Raw genomic sequence first — 22,654 nt, 5'->3', positions numbered from 1 at the left:
ACTCCGTGTAAAATTCCTAAACTTCTCCAAGCATCCTCGTCATTGTTGCGTATCCCAATCAATAAAGAAGAAGACCCAGTATGGTTGTGGACGCAAGCAATTATTGCTAAACCACGTAAAATCCTTGTTTTTTGTGTGTGGCTGTTTTTTCTCCTTTTATTTTTTCGTCTTGTTTCTTCGATCCATCAGTAGCAGGGGTGTAGCAACAGTTAAAATTTTTTTTTTTTTTAAAAGCTCAGTCCTAGCCCTGCCCTGATTCCATATGAAATAGATTTTTATCCATTTTTTAGCCCAGCCCAGTCCTAGCCCAGCCCTGACTGGAGCAAATAGTTTGATTTGTCCATATGAAATAGATTTTTATTAATAATTGTAGCCATTTTTTATTTTATCTCAAAAAAAAATTTTTTCGGGGGCGCTGCCCCCGAACCCCCCACTATCACACAAATAATTTTTTTTTGCGAAAACCCTGTTTGCCCCCCCCTCACATGAATCCTAGCTACACCCCTGATCAATAGGTCGAAGCGTCATTCCCTACCAACATCATCCAGTTGGTCTCATGTACCCAACTAATGAAAAACAAGGAAAAGGTATGTGCCAGGCTTCTGTTTTCTATTTGCTAATGGGTAGGTCATGTCCACCACTCAGAGCTTAATGATTTTCCACATGGGGCTTCTGGGAATGCTCACCATCAAGTGTAGGTGAATAACTTGGTCACTGGGTGGCTCTTATATTAAATGGCATCACATGCATCTGCTTTACACTGAAAAAAAAAACAATAAATCTTTCCTCTTCCTTATAGCTCCTAAGATGGCCATTTTAAAAGCACACTCCAATCATTTGAAACACTGCTCCATAACTTTCACCAAAACAATGTCTGCAAGAACCACAAACTAAACATTTATCCAGTCTTGAAGAAGATAATAAACTTTAGATGACTTTCTCATATAGAACATAAAATATAATGGAATACCACAAGTCAAAAGAAGTACCAACAAAAAATTAATATTAAAATTACATGATTATCTGCATCAGAGTGGAAAAAGAAAGAGCAGGATGGAACCCTTTTTTAACCAACAAAGGACTGGGGCCCAATGGACAGCACACGTAGTCACCGGTTCTGAACGGCCCCACCATGTGATGGCTCAATGAGGCAAAAGGAGTGATAGATTGTTGACAGAAGTGTGCCCACCCATTTTATCTACAAAGCTTGTACTGTGATATGAGATACGTAACAAAACTGAGCTATATGTTCCCAGTGTCACCAGAAGAAAACAAAAAGCAAGGTTTGGTAATGGCTCAAATAATGTCTCCCACGTGTAGTGAGAAAACTGGCCTCCATGCCTGAATCTCTGCTAAACTTGTGAACAACAAGAGATGAAGGAATATTCTCCTTGTGAGATCAGGATAGCATAGAGGTTAGCAGTCAAAAGTAAAAGTGGTGTGGAAGGGTTCACTCGATCTATAAAAGGAACCAAACAACCAGGACCAAAGGAGCCACGACTATTCCATACTACATTGTCCCAATGATCAGTGTCAAGAAGAAAAAGAGGGACCCAATTGCCAAAACATACTCCTGTATACATTGACATAGCAATTCCACCATAAAATTGTTCACTGCCACTGGAGATAAAATGATGCTGTATAAAGACATGACAACTCAGCTGTAGAAACAGGCAAGATGATCCTCCTTGTCTGGGGCGATCTAAGATAAGTCTGGTCGTCGGGAACAGTGCCAAGACTCACTGAGCTAATTTAGAATCAGCATCAGTGCAAATGTTGGGTCAGGGCCATTATTTTCCAACTCTGGAGGATGATGGCCATATCCCTTTGGTGCTCATTTTAGCTTCATCTCTTCCATACTGTTGAGGGCATTTTCCAGATCATCCACTGTCGATGTATCAGGGTGACCAAGCAGTGGTAGAGGAAGCAAGGAGCTGAGATTGCAGAGTATAATCAATAACGGCAAGTTTGTGAAGCTGTCTTTCGTGATGCCAAAAAGTCGAGTAAGACTGGCACCAATCAGTCCGGCTACACTGCCACCATTAGAAATAGATATCAAGGTGCCAAACAGGATGGCTTCGACACCTGGAGGACATAGCCTTGCTGCCAACACCAGCACAGGCATGAAGGATGCCTGCAAATAGATTGAACTTTGATTATTTCCCTATTTCTAGAGAAGCACATAATATCTTGTGAAGAAAAAAGAATCCTTGATTTCATAATTGCTCAGATGAAAATTTTAAAAAACAAATCATTTGAAGCAGAAAAAGCAGCTAAAAACATCATGATATTTTCCTAAGCTTCAAATAAAAATAATGTGAAGTAACAACAATTATGCCTAAGGCCAAATTACGAAAGGAGGGAGAACAAATATGGGAGATAGTAATCACATCCAACATGTAGGAGTCTTTGATAATAAGCCAGCAAAAGAAATTAAGAAATTGGCTTCCTGTAACCAAACCACTAGATGACTCCAAACATCCTATCCAGCCAATAGAATACATATTTCAGTTGAATATTCTACTGGATTTGGTGATCCTACCAAAAATACCATCACATTATGCAGCATTGGTCAATTTTTTTTTGCAAGCGAAAACAAACAAAAGATAGAGATGGGATAATTTGCAATTTTTCACTTCTAAATCATAGAACCTATATGCTATATCTGTTAAATGTTTTTTTTGGGACATAAAATTTAAGTTCAGAGCATCACCTGACCAAGTACTGTTAAAATCAGCGAATCCCCAATAGCAAACCACTCGTTACTCACACCAAAACGACGATTTAACCCAGTAACAAGAAGAACCTGTATGATGTCATGTGTAGTCATACACTTGGAATAATAAACCATATACGTCCAATATATTAATTCGGCTATAGAGATATAGTGTGCTAGTCACCTGTGTCATATCAAGACCTGCACCTGTAACTGTCATCACTAAAAAAATTAGCCGCAAAGGAACATTCTTTAGAAATCCATTAGAGTCCAAAACCCATCAGTGATGCAATAGATGTGACAAGCTTCACACGACCCAAAAATTCTGGTGTGAATCCAAGTTTATTTGTGCTGAAAAACACACATTTAAAGGTCAAAATAGAAAATACACAAGAAAAGGACAATGTGACATTTTGATTTTTTTTCATTAAGAAAAAGGACTAACTAAAATTTCAAATTTCAGAAAAGAAAAAGGCAGAAACAGGGATAGCTACATGCAGAAATATGAGCCCCTAAATGCTGGAAAATTTACAAAAATATACCTCTATTTAAATTAACCCAAGAAGGACCTTAAACAACAGAAATATGAAGGGGGGAGGAGAAAATAACTGGACTTCCTAGAGCAATTGGGCTGGTGCAAATATTCTAAAGAGTCCCAGTAGAAATAATGTGTCTTTGCTTCAAATTTCTCTTATGGGCACTTAGAGACTGAAAAACAACAAAAATCTACGTTGATTGAGGGAAAACGCCATCATTATTACTTTTCTTTTCAATCTTAAAGAGGGAAAAAAATAAAATAAAAGGAGGAGAGACGCAAATTTGGTTGAGGAAGAATGTGATAGGTCATGAAACACAAGATCAGGACGGTAGCTACAATCTGCTCTCAGGAATAAGCTTATCCTATTTTTACTTATTTCTACTAGGGTCTGTTAAGATAAATGCATCTTTTGTATATATTATATATAATCTATATATGAATGTGTACATATATATTTATATATATAATATAATTATTGTATATATAATATATTATATATACATATGAATATATATGTATATATATTTAAATATATGTATATATATTTAAATATATGTATATAGTATCTTTATAATATATATAAATTGAGTCAACTTAAGTTGACCTTTGACTAGCCGTTGGAACTTGTCCAACGGCTAGAGAGTCCTTTCTCTTCTCTCTTTACTCTCTTTTCTTTCTCTCTCCCTCTCTTATAAATATGGGTGGGTGGGTGCCTTGTAAATTGAGAGAGTGATGGGTAGTTTTAGGTTTATGAGTGTGAGTGTATTTTTGTAGTGAGGATATTATGTATTTTTAATTTCTTTATTAATGAAATTATTCAATTATTCACATCCCTTGTGTTTCATTTTTAGTTATGTTTTTGTCCAAATACATTATGTTTCGATTTTTGGAGTTCATTTTGGAGTGCATTGGGATCCATGCCATTTTGTTACATGGTATCAGAAAAAAGCATCGTGGTCTTTGTATCTTGTTTGTGTTTGTCCTTCAAAAGAAAATTTTAATTGATATATGGCTTGGACTCAATGCTCTCACATTCCGGTATGTGGTACGTGATTGGAGAAGTATCTATGGTAAATTTTTAAAATTTGTTTTTAGTATTTTATGTTGAAAAATTGGACGTGTTTTCAAATTAATTGAAATTAGAACTATTTTAAAATCTCTTAAGGATTCTAAATACTATGATTATATGTTTTTCATGCTTCTTGCATTTTGTTGAATGAATAAAATACTTATTTCATAATTGAGCCTTCTTGTGTATGCCCTCTTGTGGGCTTTCTTGGTGTGCCCTTAGCGGACACTTGTTGTACTTGTCCACTTACATATTTGGTGGACACTTTTGTTCTTGATTGAAGGCTCTTGATTCATTGTATACTTGTTAATTTTAAAATATTAATTTTTTATTGTACCCTCTTTGGTATATGCCTTTAGTGGATTTTATATACCCCTTAGTGGCCTTTGTGATCATCCCTTGGTGGATAATTATGCCACGTATCATATATTACTTCTCATATATATCTTGCATTTGACTAATTTATCACTTGCATATATGCTTAAATGTGTTCCTATGCATATCTTATGTGATTCTTCATAGCTTTTGTATAGGATATGTAAATTTAAGTTATTAAGATTATTGCATTTTTTTTATCTCTTTGTGAGTATCCATGATTAGTAGTACTTTTGTATGTTCTTGGTTTTCTATATGGTTCTTTGAGAATCTCTATATATTTTGACTCTCTTTAATGTTATATGTCATTGTTGTCTCATAATAGACTTGCAATCTAGATTGAGCTATCTCTCCAATATAACTTGCTTATATTGACCATGCATATGATGGCATCAATTGACATCTTGTTGTACATATGATTGCACTATATTCATTTTAAGTTTTCATCTACCTTTATTGGATTTGATTTGAAACTTTGTTTTTCAAATCGGTTCTTGTAATATGAACTCACTTATTTGAAAATTGATTTCCATGAGTATTTATTGCCTTCTTATGGCATTTGTTTGTCTATCACAGATTTTTATACTATGCATCATTTCTTTTTGGCCTTGTTGTTGTTGGGTCAAAGTTAGTCGATGAGGTGAGTTATGTGTGCACCTCAAGTCATCTTATCAGTCTATAATTATCAATGTTTATGAGTGTTATGTTGACACTTGTCTTAGATATGATTGATAGTTGATTGGCATCTGGATCCATGTTGCTTTTCTTGAACCAGGGTTGTTTGTTGGGATGAGTTGTGTGCACGTCGGTTTTGTCAGTTTAGATTGTCGGCTTATAGTTTGGCTCTAACCGACAGTTGTTTGATCTTTGGTTCCGTGAGTGTGTTGTATCACTCATTTGTATATTTGTCCATCCTTATTAAGGATGCTTATAATTATGTTTATTTGTGATGGCTATCTATTTTTTTTTAAACTATGGTGTTTCGAAAGTTTGTAAAATTTAATATCTCTACCTTGATTTGTAAATCTTTCTCTATTCTTCTTGGTGACATTAGTTTGTTTTTATTACAAGCCCTCTTACCTTGTGTGTTTCCCCTTGTTACGCCTCTTATTTAAGTGTCATTTTATATAGACAAGAGATGTTTTTTGATGTAGTGAGTTATGTGCGCCCATTGATGTTATTTGCAGTTTTACAATCATTTGTGAAGTGAGTTATGCACACCTCTTATGGTTGTAACTAGTTTGTATTGTCAGGGAGCCTGTATTGCCTATGCATAGTCACTGGAATGATTATTGTTGACATTTATGTTCAGTTTCAATTACCAATTTGTTGGTGCATGGTCACTAGTTTGGTAATGATTGACATTTGTATTGTGCTTATGTTCTAGTAGCTGATACACTTGAATTTTGAGGTTTGAAGGCCTAGTTAGGTGATTGCTTGTGGTGGTCGAACTATTGTTGAGATTTTCAAATATCATTCATTGTATTATGTGGGATTTTTTAAATCTCTCCATAAAGTTTCTAAACGTTTACTACTCATCCACCCTTATATTGAAAATGGTTATTGAAAAATTTTCATGCATTTTGCATTCAATATGCTTTAATTGCATGATCAAGGATATTTTAAATTTGTTCCATGATTGATTGTCTTGCATGTTTTGCATAAATTTAATTAATGTTTTTGTAAGCATTTGTTAATAAAAGATCTCTTATATTTTTTACTTGTGGCTCTCTTTGTAAATTGTTGGTGTGTATCTCCATTGTGAGAGTTCTTTTGGTCCATAAGTGACCACTATTGTATTGGTATCTCTTGTGGCCTCTGTGGCACTCTTTTGAGACTTTGTAAGATCTTGAGACTTTTTCTAAGCAAATTATTGTGAAATAATATATATATATATATATATATATATATATATATATATATATATATTCTCTCTTGCGAGTTTGGTTCTTGTGTATGAGTGCTTTACATGTTACTCTTTTTCTCTTATAGGCATTTTCATTGTTCTTCTATTTTAATCATTACATAGTCCATTAGCATGCTTATAATGTGTCTTGGTTGCATAGGTTAATATATTTTTAAACTTAAATTGTTATAATCAGATTGGGTCTTTGTACCTCTTTAAAGTATCCCCTTTTATCTATGTTGATTGATATAAATTGTTGATCCATATTTTCCATTGTTGCAAAATATCATTTCTCTTGTACATGGTTTTTTGTAAATTTTCTCATTATTTCCGCTGTGCATATGATTATTTATTTGAAAAATCTTTTTCATGAATATTTTATTCCTTTTATGGATTTAACTCCCTGGTGAGTTGACTTGTTTAATTTTTCTCTTGTGATCTTGTTTGTGATATTTAAAGGTTCATATTGATGACTTCATGTTAAAAATATATGCTTTTGAAATTATTTTTAAAATTTTGTGCTTAAAATTAATATTCAAAACTTGTCTTAACCCTTGTCTTTTTGGATATTATATATATAGTGTACTTTTGGGGTGTTTATCCATCCTCTCTCAATAATATATAATTAATGCAGTTAATTTTTTGAAATCTTTTATGATATATATGTATATAGTTGGGATGGTTTATTAGCTTTATTTACAGGTTCTCAAGTATTGATGATATTGAAGATCCTAAAGACCCCTTGTACAATAAAGCATATGATTGAAGATGAAGAGCACCCTTTAAGGAAGCAACGAATAGAAAATCTTGATGAAGTCAATGAAGACATTTTATGTAATGAGTTTCTTCTTTTGTAATTACAAACTTATGATGAGTCACTGTAAGTTTGAGAGGGGATGTTAAGATAAATGCATCTTTTGTATATATTTTATATATAATATATATATATGTGCGTGCACATATATATTTATATATAGAATATAATTATTGTATATATAATATATTATATACATATAAATATATATGTATATATATTTAAATATATGTATATAGTATCTTTATACATACATATATATATATATTGAGTCAACTTAAGTTGACCTTTGACTAGCCATTGGGATCTAGTCTAACAACTAGTCAAACTAGCCGTTTGAACCTGTCCAATGGCTAGAGAGTCCTCTCTCTTCTCTCTTTACTCTTTTTCTTTCTCTCTTCCTCTCTTATAAATATGGGTGAGTGTGTGCCTTGTAAAGTGAGAGAGTGATGGGTAGTTTTAGGTTTATGAGTTTGAATGTATTTTTGTAGTGAGGATATTATGTATTTTTAATTTTTTTATTAATGAAATTATTCATTCATTCACATCTCTTATGTTTAATTTTTAGTTCTTATGTTTTTGTCTAAATACATTATGTTTCGATTCTTGGAGTTCATTTTGGATCCATGCCATTTCGTTACAGGGTCTATGTAGTTAAAATCCCACCTATGCTACCTAGGTACAAGCCTACCACCTAGGAGTGCCTAGGTGCTTAGCTGAGTACCTAGGTGGGGGACACCAGGTTTATATTTTATGTTTATATTTTTTCATAATGTCTATAACATTATAATCATGAATTGATCGAATATTTAGAAACATTTAAATTTCTCAGTGTTTTTAAAATTTTTGTTTCTATTTTTTTACATCATATTATTTTGTGGTCTCTAGGCAAATACAACTAAACAAATATCTGTTCAGATGGGTTTGAAAGTTAGAAATGCAATTATGTTTTAATTGTTTAGATTCATTCATGTATTATGTGTTTGTTTCAATTGTTTTGCTTCATAAATTGTGTTGAATATGTATTATCTATTACTTTTAAGAATTTATTGCATTTTTATTTTTTTATTATTTTTTTTTTGGTACCGACTAGGTTGAGTAGTCCCTCCTAGGCACTGACTAGGCCACTTAGGGGGCTGGCACCTAGGCGCCGACTAGCACTTTTGACTACTTAGAGTAGGCTCAGGCTAAGTAGCACTACACTCTGGGTACTCGGTAGGGATCAGCCTAATAAGTGACCAGGCCAGCATCAGCCCTGCGATCGCTTTTCAACAGACACAGCCTGATTACATGTATAATCAGGCTTGGTCCAGGACTGAGCCAATATTTCAATCATAGCCACATATCTCATTATGCATTTTCTTGACAAAGGAAAATCTTGCGAAAAATTAAAAAAGAATTATTTTCTCACAAAAAATATATAATAGAATATATAAAAATAGAAAACATTAAAATATAAATATTACATTCATAATGTGAAAATATCATGATAAAAAAATGATATTTTCAAAATATGCAACATTTTGAAAATTCATTTTTTTAAGATATATCAGTTTTTAAAATCAGAAGATTTTCAAACAATGGCTGGTATTTGTGACTATGATTTCAGTGCTAGGGCTGTTGAGGCCTCATTCCCCCAAGGGTTGACGTGCCCTTAAGGGTCCAAGACCAACCTCAACACTGCGGCCTGATCTTGTCTCCAGTTCTAATTGGTAGCATACAATATATTATCTATGTGATGTAGAAGGATAACAGAATAACATCATTATATAGAAAAAAAAAATCAACCAGCCTATAGAAATAGAACACCAAAAGTAACTATTATGGCATGACATCTGGAGCAACAAAAATAAACCACAAACAATAAGAAACTTAAGTAAAGAAGAACATTGCTGAATCAGAGTGCGGTGTGGCCTGCCATAAGAATATAAATAAAGTGGGCAAAAATATGTTGGGCTGCCTGACAGTATTCCATAGCTGCATGACTTGCTGTTTGGAGCTCTGAAGAAAGCTGTTGCTCTTCACAGAAAAATCGTGCCCACTTATTGGGCCCTGCTCCTGCACAGCCTATTCTTTGACAAGAATGGCAACTGCAGATGTCATCAAGGGAAGGAAAGCAGTGACACCAAAAACAAACCTGCAAATTGGCATCGAGATGGAAGCTTTAGACAAACAGAAAATTACAAGAAGCTCCTATATGGTATCAATTGAAGTATTTTACACTCTTTTTTTAAGTCAATAAGGTAAAATGTATTCACAACAATGTGCCAGGAATGACAAGTCATCACCCTGGTAGATTTAAGGAATATGAGATCATCAGGCATGCCTTGTTGTGCCATAAGTGTCCACCAGTGAGCCACTAAAATAGGCACTTATGATACCACCAAAAGCAGAAGAGCCCCAACATAGAGATTGTAAGGATCCAGCTGTGCTCTGGGTCTCACCACCAGCTCTTTCCACAACCATGGAATCTACAACCTGCAACATGCTCTTTGGATTCAGGAATCAAGCTGATAGTTTGTAAGAAGCAAAAATATAACAGTTTCTCTGCAAGACCTACACTAAAAGCATGCTAGATTAGTATTTTCCATATTTTTCTTTTTTCCCACACAACTTTAACACTGATTCTTTTAGTGCATGCCATATGAATTAAAAAAAGGTTTTCCAAATATCATCACAGGTTGAGTTTCATGATGAAGAATATAAAAGTTGAAATAACCATGTCGAACGCTAAGAAATATAGCCACAATCAAGGATAATATGCCATTGCAAAAATCATTCTTGTAGGGAAACACAATAAATCCAATATGAGGACTCTGGAGCAAAATGATTCATGGATCGAGCACAATCAGCTAGACTATAAAAAGCATGCTTTTGATGGTTTGGTCATTTTATGTAATAGTTAACAAGCACATAATTACATGTATTCAACTCCCAAGTAATCAAAAGGAAATCAAATATTAACCTTAAGTACAAATAACTGTGAGGTGGATTATAATAAACAATTTATGAGCCAGCTCAAGGAGATAAATGTACATGCATTTTTCTATTCCAGAGGCGAGTATTTTTTTTTCTAGCACACATTTTTCTATTCCAACCTCTACCCCTAAGGTAGTTGTATAACCAGAGTCTGCCACTACGCCATAAACACAAAGTAGGTGTTAGCCTAAATGTGTTGCCTACTTTGTGCATTTTTTTTTGTAGACTTTTTCATTGTTTTTTCCTATCGAGATAAAAAAAGACCTTTTAGGAGACTGACCAATAAGACACATTAGCATCAAAAGGTATTCAACACCTAACTCTTTTTTTGGAGAGTTGGTTGCCTAGGTGGGTTTTCAAAGGATCTACACTTATGCATTGATGATAATCTTGCGCCTCTATAATTCATTTTTATAGACTCATGGACTAGAACTATTGGATTAAAATACCTAGCCTCACTGTATCGCTACCTTATTTTTTCCTAAGACTTGAATGTCCTACGTGGTAGGATCTCGTGTGCAGGGACACACTTGAGGGAGGAGCCATTTTGGAAAGACTCAAGGATAATATTTTTTTAGAAGTGATGAGTTGATCGGATTTGATAGTTCGACCCCATCGGTGTTGATCAACCAATATGAGTTCCTAGAAAGAACCTTTTTTACCACATACGGACCCTCTCAATTTGGGCACTAGTTCTCTAAAGGATGGCTATCAGTGTGGTGGATCTGTTTGAGGAAAATATCATCAACATTAAATGATCGCTTAATTGCATGTTTTGCATAATGACACTCTACCCTCCTACTATGTCACATGGGTGTGAGTGTGGGTGCAGCACTTTCAAAAACCTTGGGTGCGGGGATGCGGCAAAATATATATGTATAATTTTTAAGTTTTATCAGTTAACAACATTAACACTAATGAAATAAAAAACAAATATTACAATATCATCAAATCAATTCGTCATGCATGCAATAAATCAAATTAACAATCTACAATTTTATTCTTCATCACAAAAACTAACACCACAATTAAATCAGGTAAAAGCCCCAACAAAGTGCTACACAACTCAATAACTACAACAAAAACAAGCAACAATATGTTGTATCAGGTAAAAGCCCCAACAAAGTATAAATGAAATAGAGAATAACATCACACACAAGCAGTCAACACTAAAAAATGGATGGTAAACCAACTAAAAAACATTGACTTAGCCGAAAGAATAACATTAAAACATGAAGAAATACAATACCAATGCTAAATCAATAAACACACTGCCCAAACTCAACACAAAGAGGGTTGTGCCCAATATAGCCTGAAACTAGGCTACCACATGCAAGAACCCGCTAAAAAACACATTAAATCTCACCCAAAGTGTCAAATCTGTTTACGCAAACAATTTTCTCACACTTCTATATCAAAAATGACCTGAATGATGTTATTCTCCCAACCAAAAACACTAAAATCGATCAAATTCAATAGATTTCTTGAATCTTGTCAAGGACGTTTCTACAATTCAGCAATCCTTGGAAAATACACCAAAAAATCTAATACTTCTCCAAATCAACTGAAACTTGGTTAAAAAATCTTCTAAAAACACAAGCTAGTGAATCCCCCACTCAAAACCCTCAAAATCCTCAAAACTGACATGATTGTACTCCTCTTGTGATGACGTCAACACAACACTGGCCCCGAAGGCCGCACAACTGCGAAGCGTCATCTGTCGATTCCGACATTGAAAATATCAGTGCAGGAAGGAGAGTTGTTTTGACTCCCCACCTAAGCCAACACATACCGAACATCTGAAAGCCCACATAGTGGCAAGGGAACCAACAACGATAGAACGCTGCAGTGTGGCCTGTCAAACCGCATGTCCAAGCCCTCTCGCAAGATACACAAGGAACCTTGCAGTTGAGCTGTTAGCACCGAGTAGGGACACGATTCCGCTACAACAAAGGGAAAGCAAACACAGAGACCCAAAAAAGCACAAGCTGTGCACACAGAGACCCCGGCATTCTAAGAGGGAGAGAGGAAAGACGCAGAGGAGATGAGGAGAGCAGAGGGAGTCGGGGCCATACCTGGAGCGGTCAATAGTGGCAGAGTGGTCGGCGGCGGCGGCAGGGTCGGCGGAGAGCAGAGGGAGTCAGAGAGGAGACGAAGGGAGGATTAGGGCAAAAAAAATTTGCCCTAATTATCCCCTCCGCAACCCATTTCATCAGGCAGATTTTTTTTTAATCAAAAAACTGGACCAAAATGACCCTGGGTGCGTTGACTACACCCAGGGTCAGGTTGATTGCACTGGGTGCCGCACCAACGTCGCATCACATCGACGCGGGTGCAGCACCTGGTTGGTCGAATCCCTGTGGCATAGCCCTCCTATAATTGTTTGCATGCTCAACTGCTAGAAGACTCCTCTCTTCTAATAGGGAAGGGTTTTTCTACTTTTCAAAGAGAGACTCGAGGTCGGGTAACTCAATGATATCCTCTCCCTAGGTTCCATACTTAGGTTCAGATTCTCTTGACTTGTCCTCACATGATTTTGACAAAAAGACATTATTGGATAGGTTAGAGAAAACAAAAACAGGGGGTTTGACAAAAGCTTCCTAAGTCTTGTTAATAGGAATAGTATGCTCATGCAATGAAGAGGATAGCTTGGACCTTAAGAGAAAAAAACCTTTTGATTTTTTTTGGCTTTTCCATTTTTTGGATTTTTGAAATGTTTTTATTTTTGGATGATTTTGCCCACATGATTTTTTAAATGATTTTCTATTTTTTCACTTGTTTGATTTTTGTTTTTGTTTTCAGAAGACTATTTTACAAAATCTAGGTTTACTCGGGGTTGTGGGATGATGACTCATGCAGGAGATCTATTCTCTTCTATACAGCTGCAGTTCTTACCTGACTTTTCGTCACCTTGTGTTGATTCTCTTCAAGAAGAGAAAAAGAAGAGTTTGGATGGTTGCTCAATTTCTGAAATTGAAGGTTGAGTTCATGCAAAGGAATTGCACATCCTTAGTCATTTAAAGTAATCAGACCCCCTACTGAGTTGATGATGGTGGCCCATTTTTTTTTAACTTCCTTCCCTCTAGGCCTCTTATAAACAAGACCCTGGGTTCCCACCTTAGGTACGGCTGTGAGAGGTACTTTTATCCCTTGTTGGCCTTTTCTCAGTCCCTTAAATGGCTCATACCACATGTACAAGGTAATTCTTCATCCATTGATATATTTTAGCACATGTTGATATTAGGGGTGACCCTTGAGATGAGAGTCATCTATCCTCCCTTTGAGCCTAAAGACCAAGGTCTTTTGGAAAAGTCTACAAGTGACATTTGGCCCGAACTAAATGATGCTACACTCACAACTGAGCTTGATGAAGAGAGTGTTTCTTTCTTTGGCCAAACAATTGGCATGTCAATTTGCTTATCGGGTTTGGACAACATGGGTTACACCGTTCTGATGGTAGGGTCATCAGCATACACTAGCACAATTTGATCTTGCCATGGTATTTTAATGCATAGGTAGAATTTGGAAGGGACAACTTTGAGGTCATGAATCCAAGGTCTCCCTAACAATAGGTTGTACGAAGGAGGCATGTCCACCACATGAAACAATGTCTTCTGAACAATGGGACCTATTACCACATCCAATATTATGGTCCCCATTATGGTTGTAGTGTTGCTATCATATCCACTGATCTGGATTGCATGCTTCCCCAATTTGACTTTTGAAATGTCTAACCTTTTAGCAGTGAGGACAAGCGAGAGTTCGTATTCTTCTCCGATTCTATTAGTAAAGAAGGATAAATCTTGGTGATTCTGTATTGATTACCAGACCCTTAATCAAATTATGATTAAGGACAAGTACTTGATCTCGATGATTGATGAGTTGTTGGATGAACTGCATGGGACACACTATTTTTCGAAGCTGGATCTTTGGTCTAGCTACCACCAGATCCGCATAGCCCCAGATGATGTCCAGAAGACCACTTTCCAGACTCATGATGGCCACTACGAGTTCCTAATAATGCCTTTCGATATCACCAACGCTCCAACAACCTTCCAAGGTACGATGAATGTCGTATTCCAACTCTACCTTCAGCGGTTCATATTGGTCTTCTTTGATGACATTATGATCTACAACCCCTCTTGGGAAGACCATATGCGCCTCGTGCGGATTGCCCTGGAGACTCTCGCAAAGCATCGATTATACGCCAAGCGAGATAAATGCATCCTTGGCCAGTCCTGTATCCATTACTTGGGACATGTCATCTCAGGTTAGGGCGTGGAGGTGGACCTTGAGAAGATTGAGGCAATGCAGAGTTGGTTGGTGCCCCAATCGCTCAAGGGACTGTGGGGATTCCTTGGCCTTACCGGGTATTACCGAAAGTTTGTACAAGGGTATGCTCAGATCACCCACCCCTTGACCACCCTGCTAAAGAAAGGTGCCTTCGAATGGAACTCTGAGGCGGTCACAACCTTCGAGTTCCTGAAGGAGGCTATGACTCGAGTGCCCGTGTTGGCCTTACCAGATTTCATGAAGACTTTCGTGGTTGAAACCAACACATCAAGGCTAAGTATAGGGGTTGTTCTCATGCAACAAAAACACCCCCTCGCCTATTTAAACAAGGTCATCGCAAGTGAGAAGTCCATGTACGAGAAGGAATTCATGACCGCCATCCTCACCGTGGATAAATGACGGCCGTATCTGATTGGTCGACATTGTATAGTCAAGACAAACCATAGGTGTCTTAAGTTCATTCTTAAACAACAGGTGAGCACTCCCAACAAAAGTGGGTCTTGAAGCTCTTGGGTACGACTTTGAGATCCAGTAGCGCAAGGGAGCTAGTAATTAGGTGGTTGACGCCCTCTGGCGTCGAGAACATGAGGATGAGTTGACATGTCTCAGCATGACTGCAATCACTTTCCTGTTCTTGGATGATCTCCAAAGGGAGTATGCGGTCAACGACTTCCTCTCTACCATCAGAGCGCAGATCCAGAGAGGGGAGACTCCCAAACTTGAGATTTGGGGGAATTTGGTGATGCACCGTGGGCGGATAGTAGTTCCTCCCAAGTTCGATCTTACTGCTCTTCTCGTAGATCATTACCATGTAACTCCTATTGCGGGTCACGAGGGGGTTCAGCAGACCTACTAACGTTTGAATAGGGAGTTTGCGTGGAGGGGCATGGAGAAGCAGGTTCGACAGATTATGGGGCATTGTGATGTGTGTCAAAGACTCAAGTATAAGTTTGTCTCCCCCGCCAGATTGTTGTAGCCTCTTCTGGTACCGGACAGGGTATGGGAGGACATATCGATGGACTTCCTTCCATGCAGGGAAAGTCCATTGTCATGGTACAGGCACTTCTTGGTTGTGTCTCACCTCGTACACTGCCACATCAATCACAAAGTTGTTTATGCACAAGGTGTTCAGGACCTGGTGTTCATCAATACCTTTTGGGTGAAGTTCTTTCGATTGCAGGAGACCAAGCTGGCTATGAATACTACCTATCATCCCCAGACAGACGACCAGACCGAGGCAATGAACAAGTGCTACCTTCGTGCCTTTGTAGTGATAGACCCAAGGTGTGGGTGAGGCTCCTCCCCTAGGCCGAGTGATCTGACAACACGGCCTACCACTCTGCCATACAGGCGACTGCATTCTAGGCTGTGTATGAACGACCCCCCTTCGACTATAGCCGATTATGTTGGTGGAGTTGCACGAGCGAATGCAGTTGAGTCAGCCTTGTTGGAAAGAGATCATCTCTTGCGATTGTTGCGTAAGAATATGGCTGTCACCTAAAAGCGGATGAAGCGGACATATGACCAGAGGCATCGTCCACGACAGTTCCAAGTGGGTGACCTTGTGCTCTTCAAGTCGCCACCCAGCCGACAAGGCACTGTACGACGAGTACAACAACACAAGTTGACACTTCTCTTCTATGGGCCTTTCATAGTCTTGGAGAAGGCCGGGACAGTGGCTTATCGCTTGGACCTTCCGATAGGAGCCTAGGTCCACCCTGTGTTTCATATCTCATGCTTTAAGTCATACAAAGGAGAGTTGCCTTACAGGTGTCCAGCCCTGCCTGATCTTGGAGATACCTTACCTCAGCCGTTTAGGGTTCTTAGGAAGGGAAGGCGAAAGAAGGATGATCGCTTGGTCACTGAGGTGTGGACCAAAAGTGGGGTTAACAAAGTGACCTAGGAAGAGGAAGACTCAAGGCAGGAATTCTCTCAATAATAGGTTATGGTTCTTGTGTTGTTTTGCCTTAAGAGGGAAAGACTCTTCTCCCTCACCGTCTGTCTATCGCACGCCGCCAGAGAGGAGGGAGGATTCCTCTCTGGCGCCGACCCCCTGCCCCACGCCTGTATGGCCAGCCCAGGAGAGACATGTCTTTCTCTCTCTCTCCCCTGCTGATCCTGTTAGCCCCCTGGCCATGTCCCCCGCGGCCTCACCTTCCTTGCCGGGGGCTCACCCACTCTCTCTCGCCACATGCTACATCATGCCCGATTGCACCCGGACATGCCTCCCCCTGCCCCACAGTTGTTGTTGTCACCACCCCTCTCCTGTTGTTGTTGCTGCTACTGCGTACCAGCGGTCACCCAGTCCTCTCCCGGCCTCTTAGCCATGCGTGCACGCCTCTCCCCGAAGCATGAAAGAGGAGGGTGTCATCATCACGCTAGTACAGTCCATCATATTTGGGTCATCTAAGGCAGGATTCACGTAGATCTTGATTTTAGAGATTTAATGAATCAAGAATGCGGACTATTGGATTTTATATGGATTTTCTTATGTTTTTAGGATAAGGGCATGAATAGTGTCCAGATTTGAGAAATCTGATCATTCTGCCCTTATCGGTGGTTTTGGCCCCTTTAGATGAAATAATTAATTTTGTAACGTGCCCAACAGGGCTGCCAAGCCTATCCAGTCACACTCACTTGATCTTAGCTCGTTCATTATGCCAGATTGGAGGTTAAATGTGTTATCTTTGCACTTAAGGCTCAAGCTCAACCTTTTTTATCAAATAAGTATGAGCTGAGCTCAAGCTACTTGGCTCATTTCGCTAACCCCAAGCCTATGCTACAATTGACACCGTTCACAAGTGACAACATTGATCTAAAAGGTCCCATGCTATGTATGTCTCCATTTTAGCTCACGGATTGTGTCTCATATCCCCATATCCACAGCCGTATACATGTGGCATAGGTCCCATGTCAATATGGTAACATATACTAGAGTTGCCGAACAATTTTCATGACATAGATTTGTAAACATCCTATGCCCACTTGGTATCACATATTAGAATGAATAGTTCATAAAATTGGTGTTTACCATGGAATTGAAGCATAATGCAATTTCAAGTGCAACAGCAAGTTGCTGTTGCAGCTTACTCTAAACTGCTAACAATATGCTATTCTGTAGAAGGCTAACTATTAGTAGTAGGAAACACACAGAAAGGCAACTAAAAGACATAATTAAAACAAAAGAGACCATGGTAAATACTGTTGAAGTTATCAAACGAGAAATGAAGATAGTAGTTAACATAAACATGCAAACTGCAAATACTTAACATCAGAAAAAGCAACTGAAAGAGACCCAAGAAGAATACAGAAAGCAGCACTGTACTTTCTGTTCAGGAAGGTGGCCATCATACTCCATGAAAGAGCTCCCAGAAACCCAGAAAGAACAAGGTATGATCTTCGGTAACCAAAAAGTGGGAAGGAGTCACTGCAAAGTTTTAGACCGTTAGGCAAGATATGCAAAGCAAGACCGACTTTTCTTGACAAACAATAAAGACTACTGACCTGATAAACCCAGAAAGTGGCTTTATAAGCCATGGTAAAGCTGAGAAACTGGATATCACTGAAGTTTAAATTAACCAGATGGAAATCATTAGTCTGTGTACAGTTCACAGTATACTTCAGTGCAACAGTGTTATCCAAAAGTACTGTGCATTGTATAACAAGTTCCATTGGTTAAATAAAGTAACATGGAGTTCCCAAAGATCTCCACAGAACCAATTTCTAGTGCAAATTAATGCCCAAAGCAAACATATAACTCATAGGTGACAGAAAGCAACCATTTATTGGAGAGGGAAAAAAATTGCTAAGAGCAATCACCGGTCCTCTGGATCATAAATGCCTCTTGGTTGAGTGAAAGATCACCAAACCACAATCATCGACATTGATACACACTAGTAACATTAATCATACTTGGGCAGAAATGAGAAACTTCCAGTAAAAAATAGGACACCCCTAAAGGGGTACAAGTTTGATGACATCCAGATGGCTACAGAAACAAGGTTCAGGTCATCACCAAGGCCATTGACTTGCTAGTCACTAGTTACATAGAGACCCATTAGTCCATTAACACTCGGGTAGTGAGTATGCATCTAAGCTATGATTGAGCTTCATAGTGTTCTATTGAAATTTCTAAATCACAAACAAATACATATCCAGATTCAAACATAGAATTTTCAAGTTTGTGATTGCTAGATATGAGGAACTAGTGCACCAGAGGCCCGTAACCAGTAACCCAGTAATCATGACCTAAAAATAAGCATCTGGTAACCACGGTTCAAGTGGACCCAATAATTTCTGATAATTTCTTCAACAGGGTGTAGGCGACTTGGTTAAAAAAGATCAAGGTATACTTCTTCAAAACAAAACACAAAAAAAAAAAGGTCAAGGCACAGATAGTGGTTGCCTAGGACACTAGAGCATCCATGTCACAAGCAGTTGTCTGCACTGAACCTAGAGAACTTGGTATTACAGGATAGGATTCTTACTATATATAACAATTTCATACCTCCAGAACTAAAACTAGTGCAGTACTGTCCTTTTCTATTCAACTTTCACGACTCTAAAGTGGAATTTTTTCATTTATAGCCAAGAGTCACAGGTCAACAGCACTCAATATGGAGACAAACTCCCTGGAGAAGCATGATCTAGTATGCTAGGTCACAAGCTAAAAGTCATGGACCAAAGTAAAGGAACTGGATATCTATGAAATATATGAGTCAATATAATCAAACTATGTTCGTATAACCCCTATTGGGTGCTAAATGATGGTGCCAGAGCTCATTGGTTTTATTTAGCTTGAGGGTATACAGAAAAACTTAATTGAGTAGTATCTTAATAGGACGAACATGGTTTGTGTTCTGGTCATAGATTATGTTGGATAACCTTATATAGATGGAGATCCAAGACTTCCGAGTGCATATCCTGATCAAAGGTTGGATTAACCTACTAACGCAAACTATCAGGATAATTAACTAGAAGGGAGATAATTTCAGGTTTCTTTTTGTTTTTACAACAGTGAAATAGAAAATAAAATAAAATTTACCTTGCAAAATATCAACTTTAACTTGGATCCAATCTAAAGCCTTTGTATGACCTAGACCTATATCGGTCCAATCTAGATCTAAAATCTAGACCCCCACGCTCCGCCCCCCCACCCTACACACACACACACACAGAGTGCAACACTCCAATTTGAAGAGACAAATGTTCCACAATCGTGAAAACGAGATTTTACTAATTTCCCCTAATCTAGTGAATTATGTTTACGAAATATGCAACTAACTAAATTCTAAAGTCCACAGACTATACAGACAATCTTTCATGGAAGAAATAAGTTTACAAGCTCCTAGAGTTCAGAATCTTCAGATAAGTATGGAGTTTCCCTCTCCAGAATTGATATGCCCTTCAAATTTTATAGCAATCATAGCTTCCGTCAAAAACAATGCCATCCTTACTCTAAATATATGATGGCGCAGGACACATCCACGATCTACCTGATAAATCACTAGTTTTACTAACCATCCAATCACTCCTCATAGCTTTAAAAATCATGATCTTTGATAGTTTTCACTAATTTCTCAAATACGATGGGTATGGACATTCTGAGGACAAAACTAAGTCTTTTTTTTTTCTCACAGAAAAAGGGCAAAACTAAGTTTCCGAAAATGTATTGACCTGCATGACTACACAAAAAGGTATCACTTACTATCCAGATTGAACTTCATTTTAATTGTTTATAGGCTGCAAACTAGTTAGCAAGTTGATACATGGATCTTACCTCGGCCGGATCAAGATGAAGACCATCCTTAAAGTAAAAGCTGGCAGCAAGCCTAGAAAGACCTAAAACTCCTTGGACAAAATAAACCATAGCAATTGCAACAGTGTCTGGAGACATCTCTACCCCAAAGCATTTTATATTCCTCATAGAGGACAGGATTCTGGGAAGAAAATTTGAACTATGAGAACGGGGTTTCCCTTCATCATCTCTTCTTGTCAATTTCTCATTGCCTGGTATTTGTTGGTGTTTTGATGATTGAGAACCTGAATGGAAATGAAGCTGAACTAATTAGCATATAAAAAAATAATTCACAAGTACAAAGTTTGACATACAACAATTTCAAGAGATGACATTACTTCTTTTCTTTAAATTTCAACAATCAGAGTTGGGTGGGTTGTGAATGTAAACATATGCAAATAGCTCCACAAACACTGTTAGACAGGAGCGTGTGCACACACACAAAGGTTTCTTTGATACCAAATGTTTGGTGCCTAACCAATACACCAAAAAGCCCAGGGTGATTAAGGTGCGTAAAGTCAAGTCCTTAAACCGCCAGGATCCTAACATAAATTCTGTGTATGCATCGTGCATTATTATCATCATCAAGCTTTATCCCAAATACATGGGGTCAGCTTTATGAGTCCTATTTCTTCAATCCTGTCTATCTAGAGCTAAAACTTTCGGTCACTTTACAATTTTTCATTTTTCATTATGCTTGGCAAACATCTATACATGCAACGTTTCTATCGAGTACGTATGCAAGATATGACTATCACATCTATGCAGTTATATCCTTAAGGATGCAGACCTATACCAATACATGCATGTGTTACAAGTAGACTAAGTAGTTAACCCTGAACCAAAATTTTTGATATTTAGTGAAACCCCAGTTTAGGTAGTGGGGCCCAGAGGGATTGACACTTTGCCATATGGTCCATCCCTTCGGCTACCCACCAGGGAGCTTGGTGCTTTGGCTTTACGGCAAGGGACGCGATTTTGAACCAAATTAGACACTAAAAAAGCAATCCTACTCACACCCGACAAAAAACGTATATACAGGTAGCATCTCAAGATTCCCAACCATGAAAACTACTATCTCCAGCAACAAATTCAAGTTTAATTGCCGATTAATCCATCACGAGAATGCTAAACTTCAGATATCTAGATAATTCAAGACCATCATTCTCAGGCTTTTCTCAGCAAAAGGAAAACGTCACGATAATCATAAAAATCAAAGATTTATCATCACCACCCAATGAAAGAAGTCGAGAACCACGAGATCAAAATCTCAAACCACCGCCACAAAGAATTCAGAAACGAAATTACGAAAAAAAAAAACTTCGTGACCCACAATTTCTTGACTCCCCTAGAAGCGTTTCTCGGTCGGGACCGTCGGAATGGGCGATCGCCTCCAAAAGGGTACCGTCCGATTTGCCACTACCCCGCCCGAAAGAGGCGGTGATCGCCGGCATCTTCGCTCCCGGATCGCCGGAATGGCATTCCCGACGCGTCCTCCGGGGTGGGCGCCTCCGAATCGGGGCCCGGGAACCGATGGAAAACGCGAGGGCGGTTGGGAGGAAAAGCGAGAGAAAGGGGACGCCAATTCGGGGAGTGCTGTCAGTGTGCATGTTACAAAGATGGGGAGAGGGCCGTCTGGTTAGTGTTACCGTCCAACCCACAGTGCCGGAGCGTTGGGCAAAGCAAATAAATACTTATAATGAATTTACTAAAATAGCCTTAAACTTAGTTCATCCAACCAAGAGGTGTCTTGTCATAAGGTGAAAGTTTTAAGTGCAGAAAAGTACAAGTTGGACTGCTCGGCATTTCCTCCCACGACACAGGTTGGTGGGCCCCCACACATAACGCATGCCGACCATTCAATGATTTATGTGGGGCCCACGCTCTGAATCTTTCAGAGAATATTTGTACGATGACGTGGCGCCTGATCTGCCGTTCATATGGCTTTGGGCGGGTTTGAATCGCGGACGCGCTGGGAAGTTCCGGCAAGTCCGCGAACAGGACAGGACCACACTTTCCAAAAAGAAAGTTTTTTTTTTTTTTGTTTTTCTGTCCGAGAGTGTCCGTCCTCCACTGTTTTAGTAGGGCATGGAGTCGTGGCAGACGCCAAATAAGCATATCTGCAGGATGCACCAAATCCCTGTCCATAAGTCCCGTGTTTGCGGGG

General features: G+C 38.4%; 1 protein-coding gene across 4 annotated transcripts; it reads right to left on the bottom strand.

Annotated features, from left to right (window-relative positions):
* Positions 1 to 896: 896 nt before the first annotated feature.
* Positions 897 to 22,148, bottom strand: LOC149831693 (folate-biopterin transporter 1, chloroplastic-like). 4 transcript variants are annotated; one of them, XM_090014069.1, is made up of 9 exons: positions 21,821 to 22,146; positions 20,470 to 20,732; positions 18,195 to 18,252; positions 17,986 to 18,117; positions 9,707 to 9,896; positions 9,384 to 9,555; positions 2,901 to 3,067; positions 2,714 to 2,806; positions 897 to 2,134 (listed from the first exon to the last, which is right to left on the bottom strand). In XM_090014069.1, the coding sequence occupies exons 7-9, from the start codon at positions 2,934 to 2,936 to the stop codon at positions 1,835 to 1,837; spliced, it is 429 nt and encodes a 142-aa protein (XP_089870195.1). In that variant the 5' UTR covers positions 2,937 to 3,067; positions 9,384 to 9,555; positions 9,707 to 9,896; positions 17,986 to 18,117; positions 18,195 to 18,252; positions 20,470 to 20,732; positions 21,821 to 22,146; the 3' UTR covers positions 897 to 1,834. The 4 variants fall into 4 exon arrangements, 2 of the variants coding, with proteins under 2 accessions (XP_089870195.1, XP_089870196.1); XM_090014070.1 differs by lacking the exon at positions 21,821 to 22,146 and adding an exon at positions 20,826 to 20,895; XR_016433306.1 differs by lacking the exons at positions 897 to 2,134; positions 2,714 to 2,806; positions 2,901 to 3,067 and having other exon boundaries at positions 7,980 to 9,896; positions 18,016 to 18,117; positions 21,821 to 22,148.
* Positions 22,149 to 22,654: the final 506 nt, after the last annotated feature.

This window comes from Nuphar pumila, chromosome 7, assembly GCF_984573655.1.
Source record: "Nuphar pumila chromosome 7, dmNupPumi1.hap1.1, whole genome shotgun sequence".
Classification (NCBI taxonomy): domain Eukaryota; kingdom Viridiplantae; phylum Streptophyta; class Magnoliopsida; order Nymphaeales; family Nymphaeaceae; genus Nuphar; species Nuphar pumila.
Note: the sequence above shows the minus strand (reverse complement) of the source record. Positions and strands in the feature narration are given on the sequence as shown.

Bases quoted from the DNA above. Each gene is read 5' to 3' on its own strand.
- LOC149831693 (XM_090014069.1), bottom strand. From the start codon at position 2,936: ATGACAGTTACAGGTGCAGGTCTTGATATGACACAG. The intron at 2,807-2,900 runs GTGACTAGCACA...GACATCATACAG, and splicing joins CAGGTCTTGATATGACACAG to GTTCTTCTTGTTACTGGGTT. The intron at 2,135-2,713 runs GTGATGCTCTGA...ATCTATTTGCAG, and splicing joins TTTTAACAGTACTTGGTCAG to GCATCCTTCATGCCTGTGCT.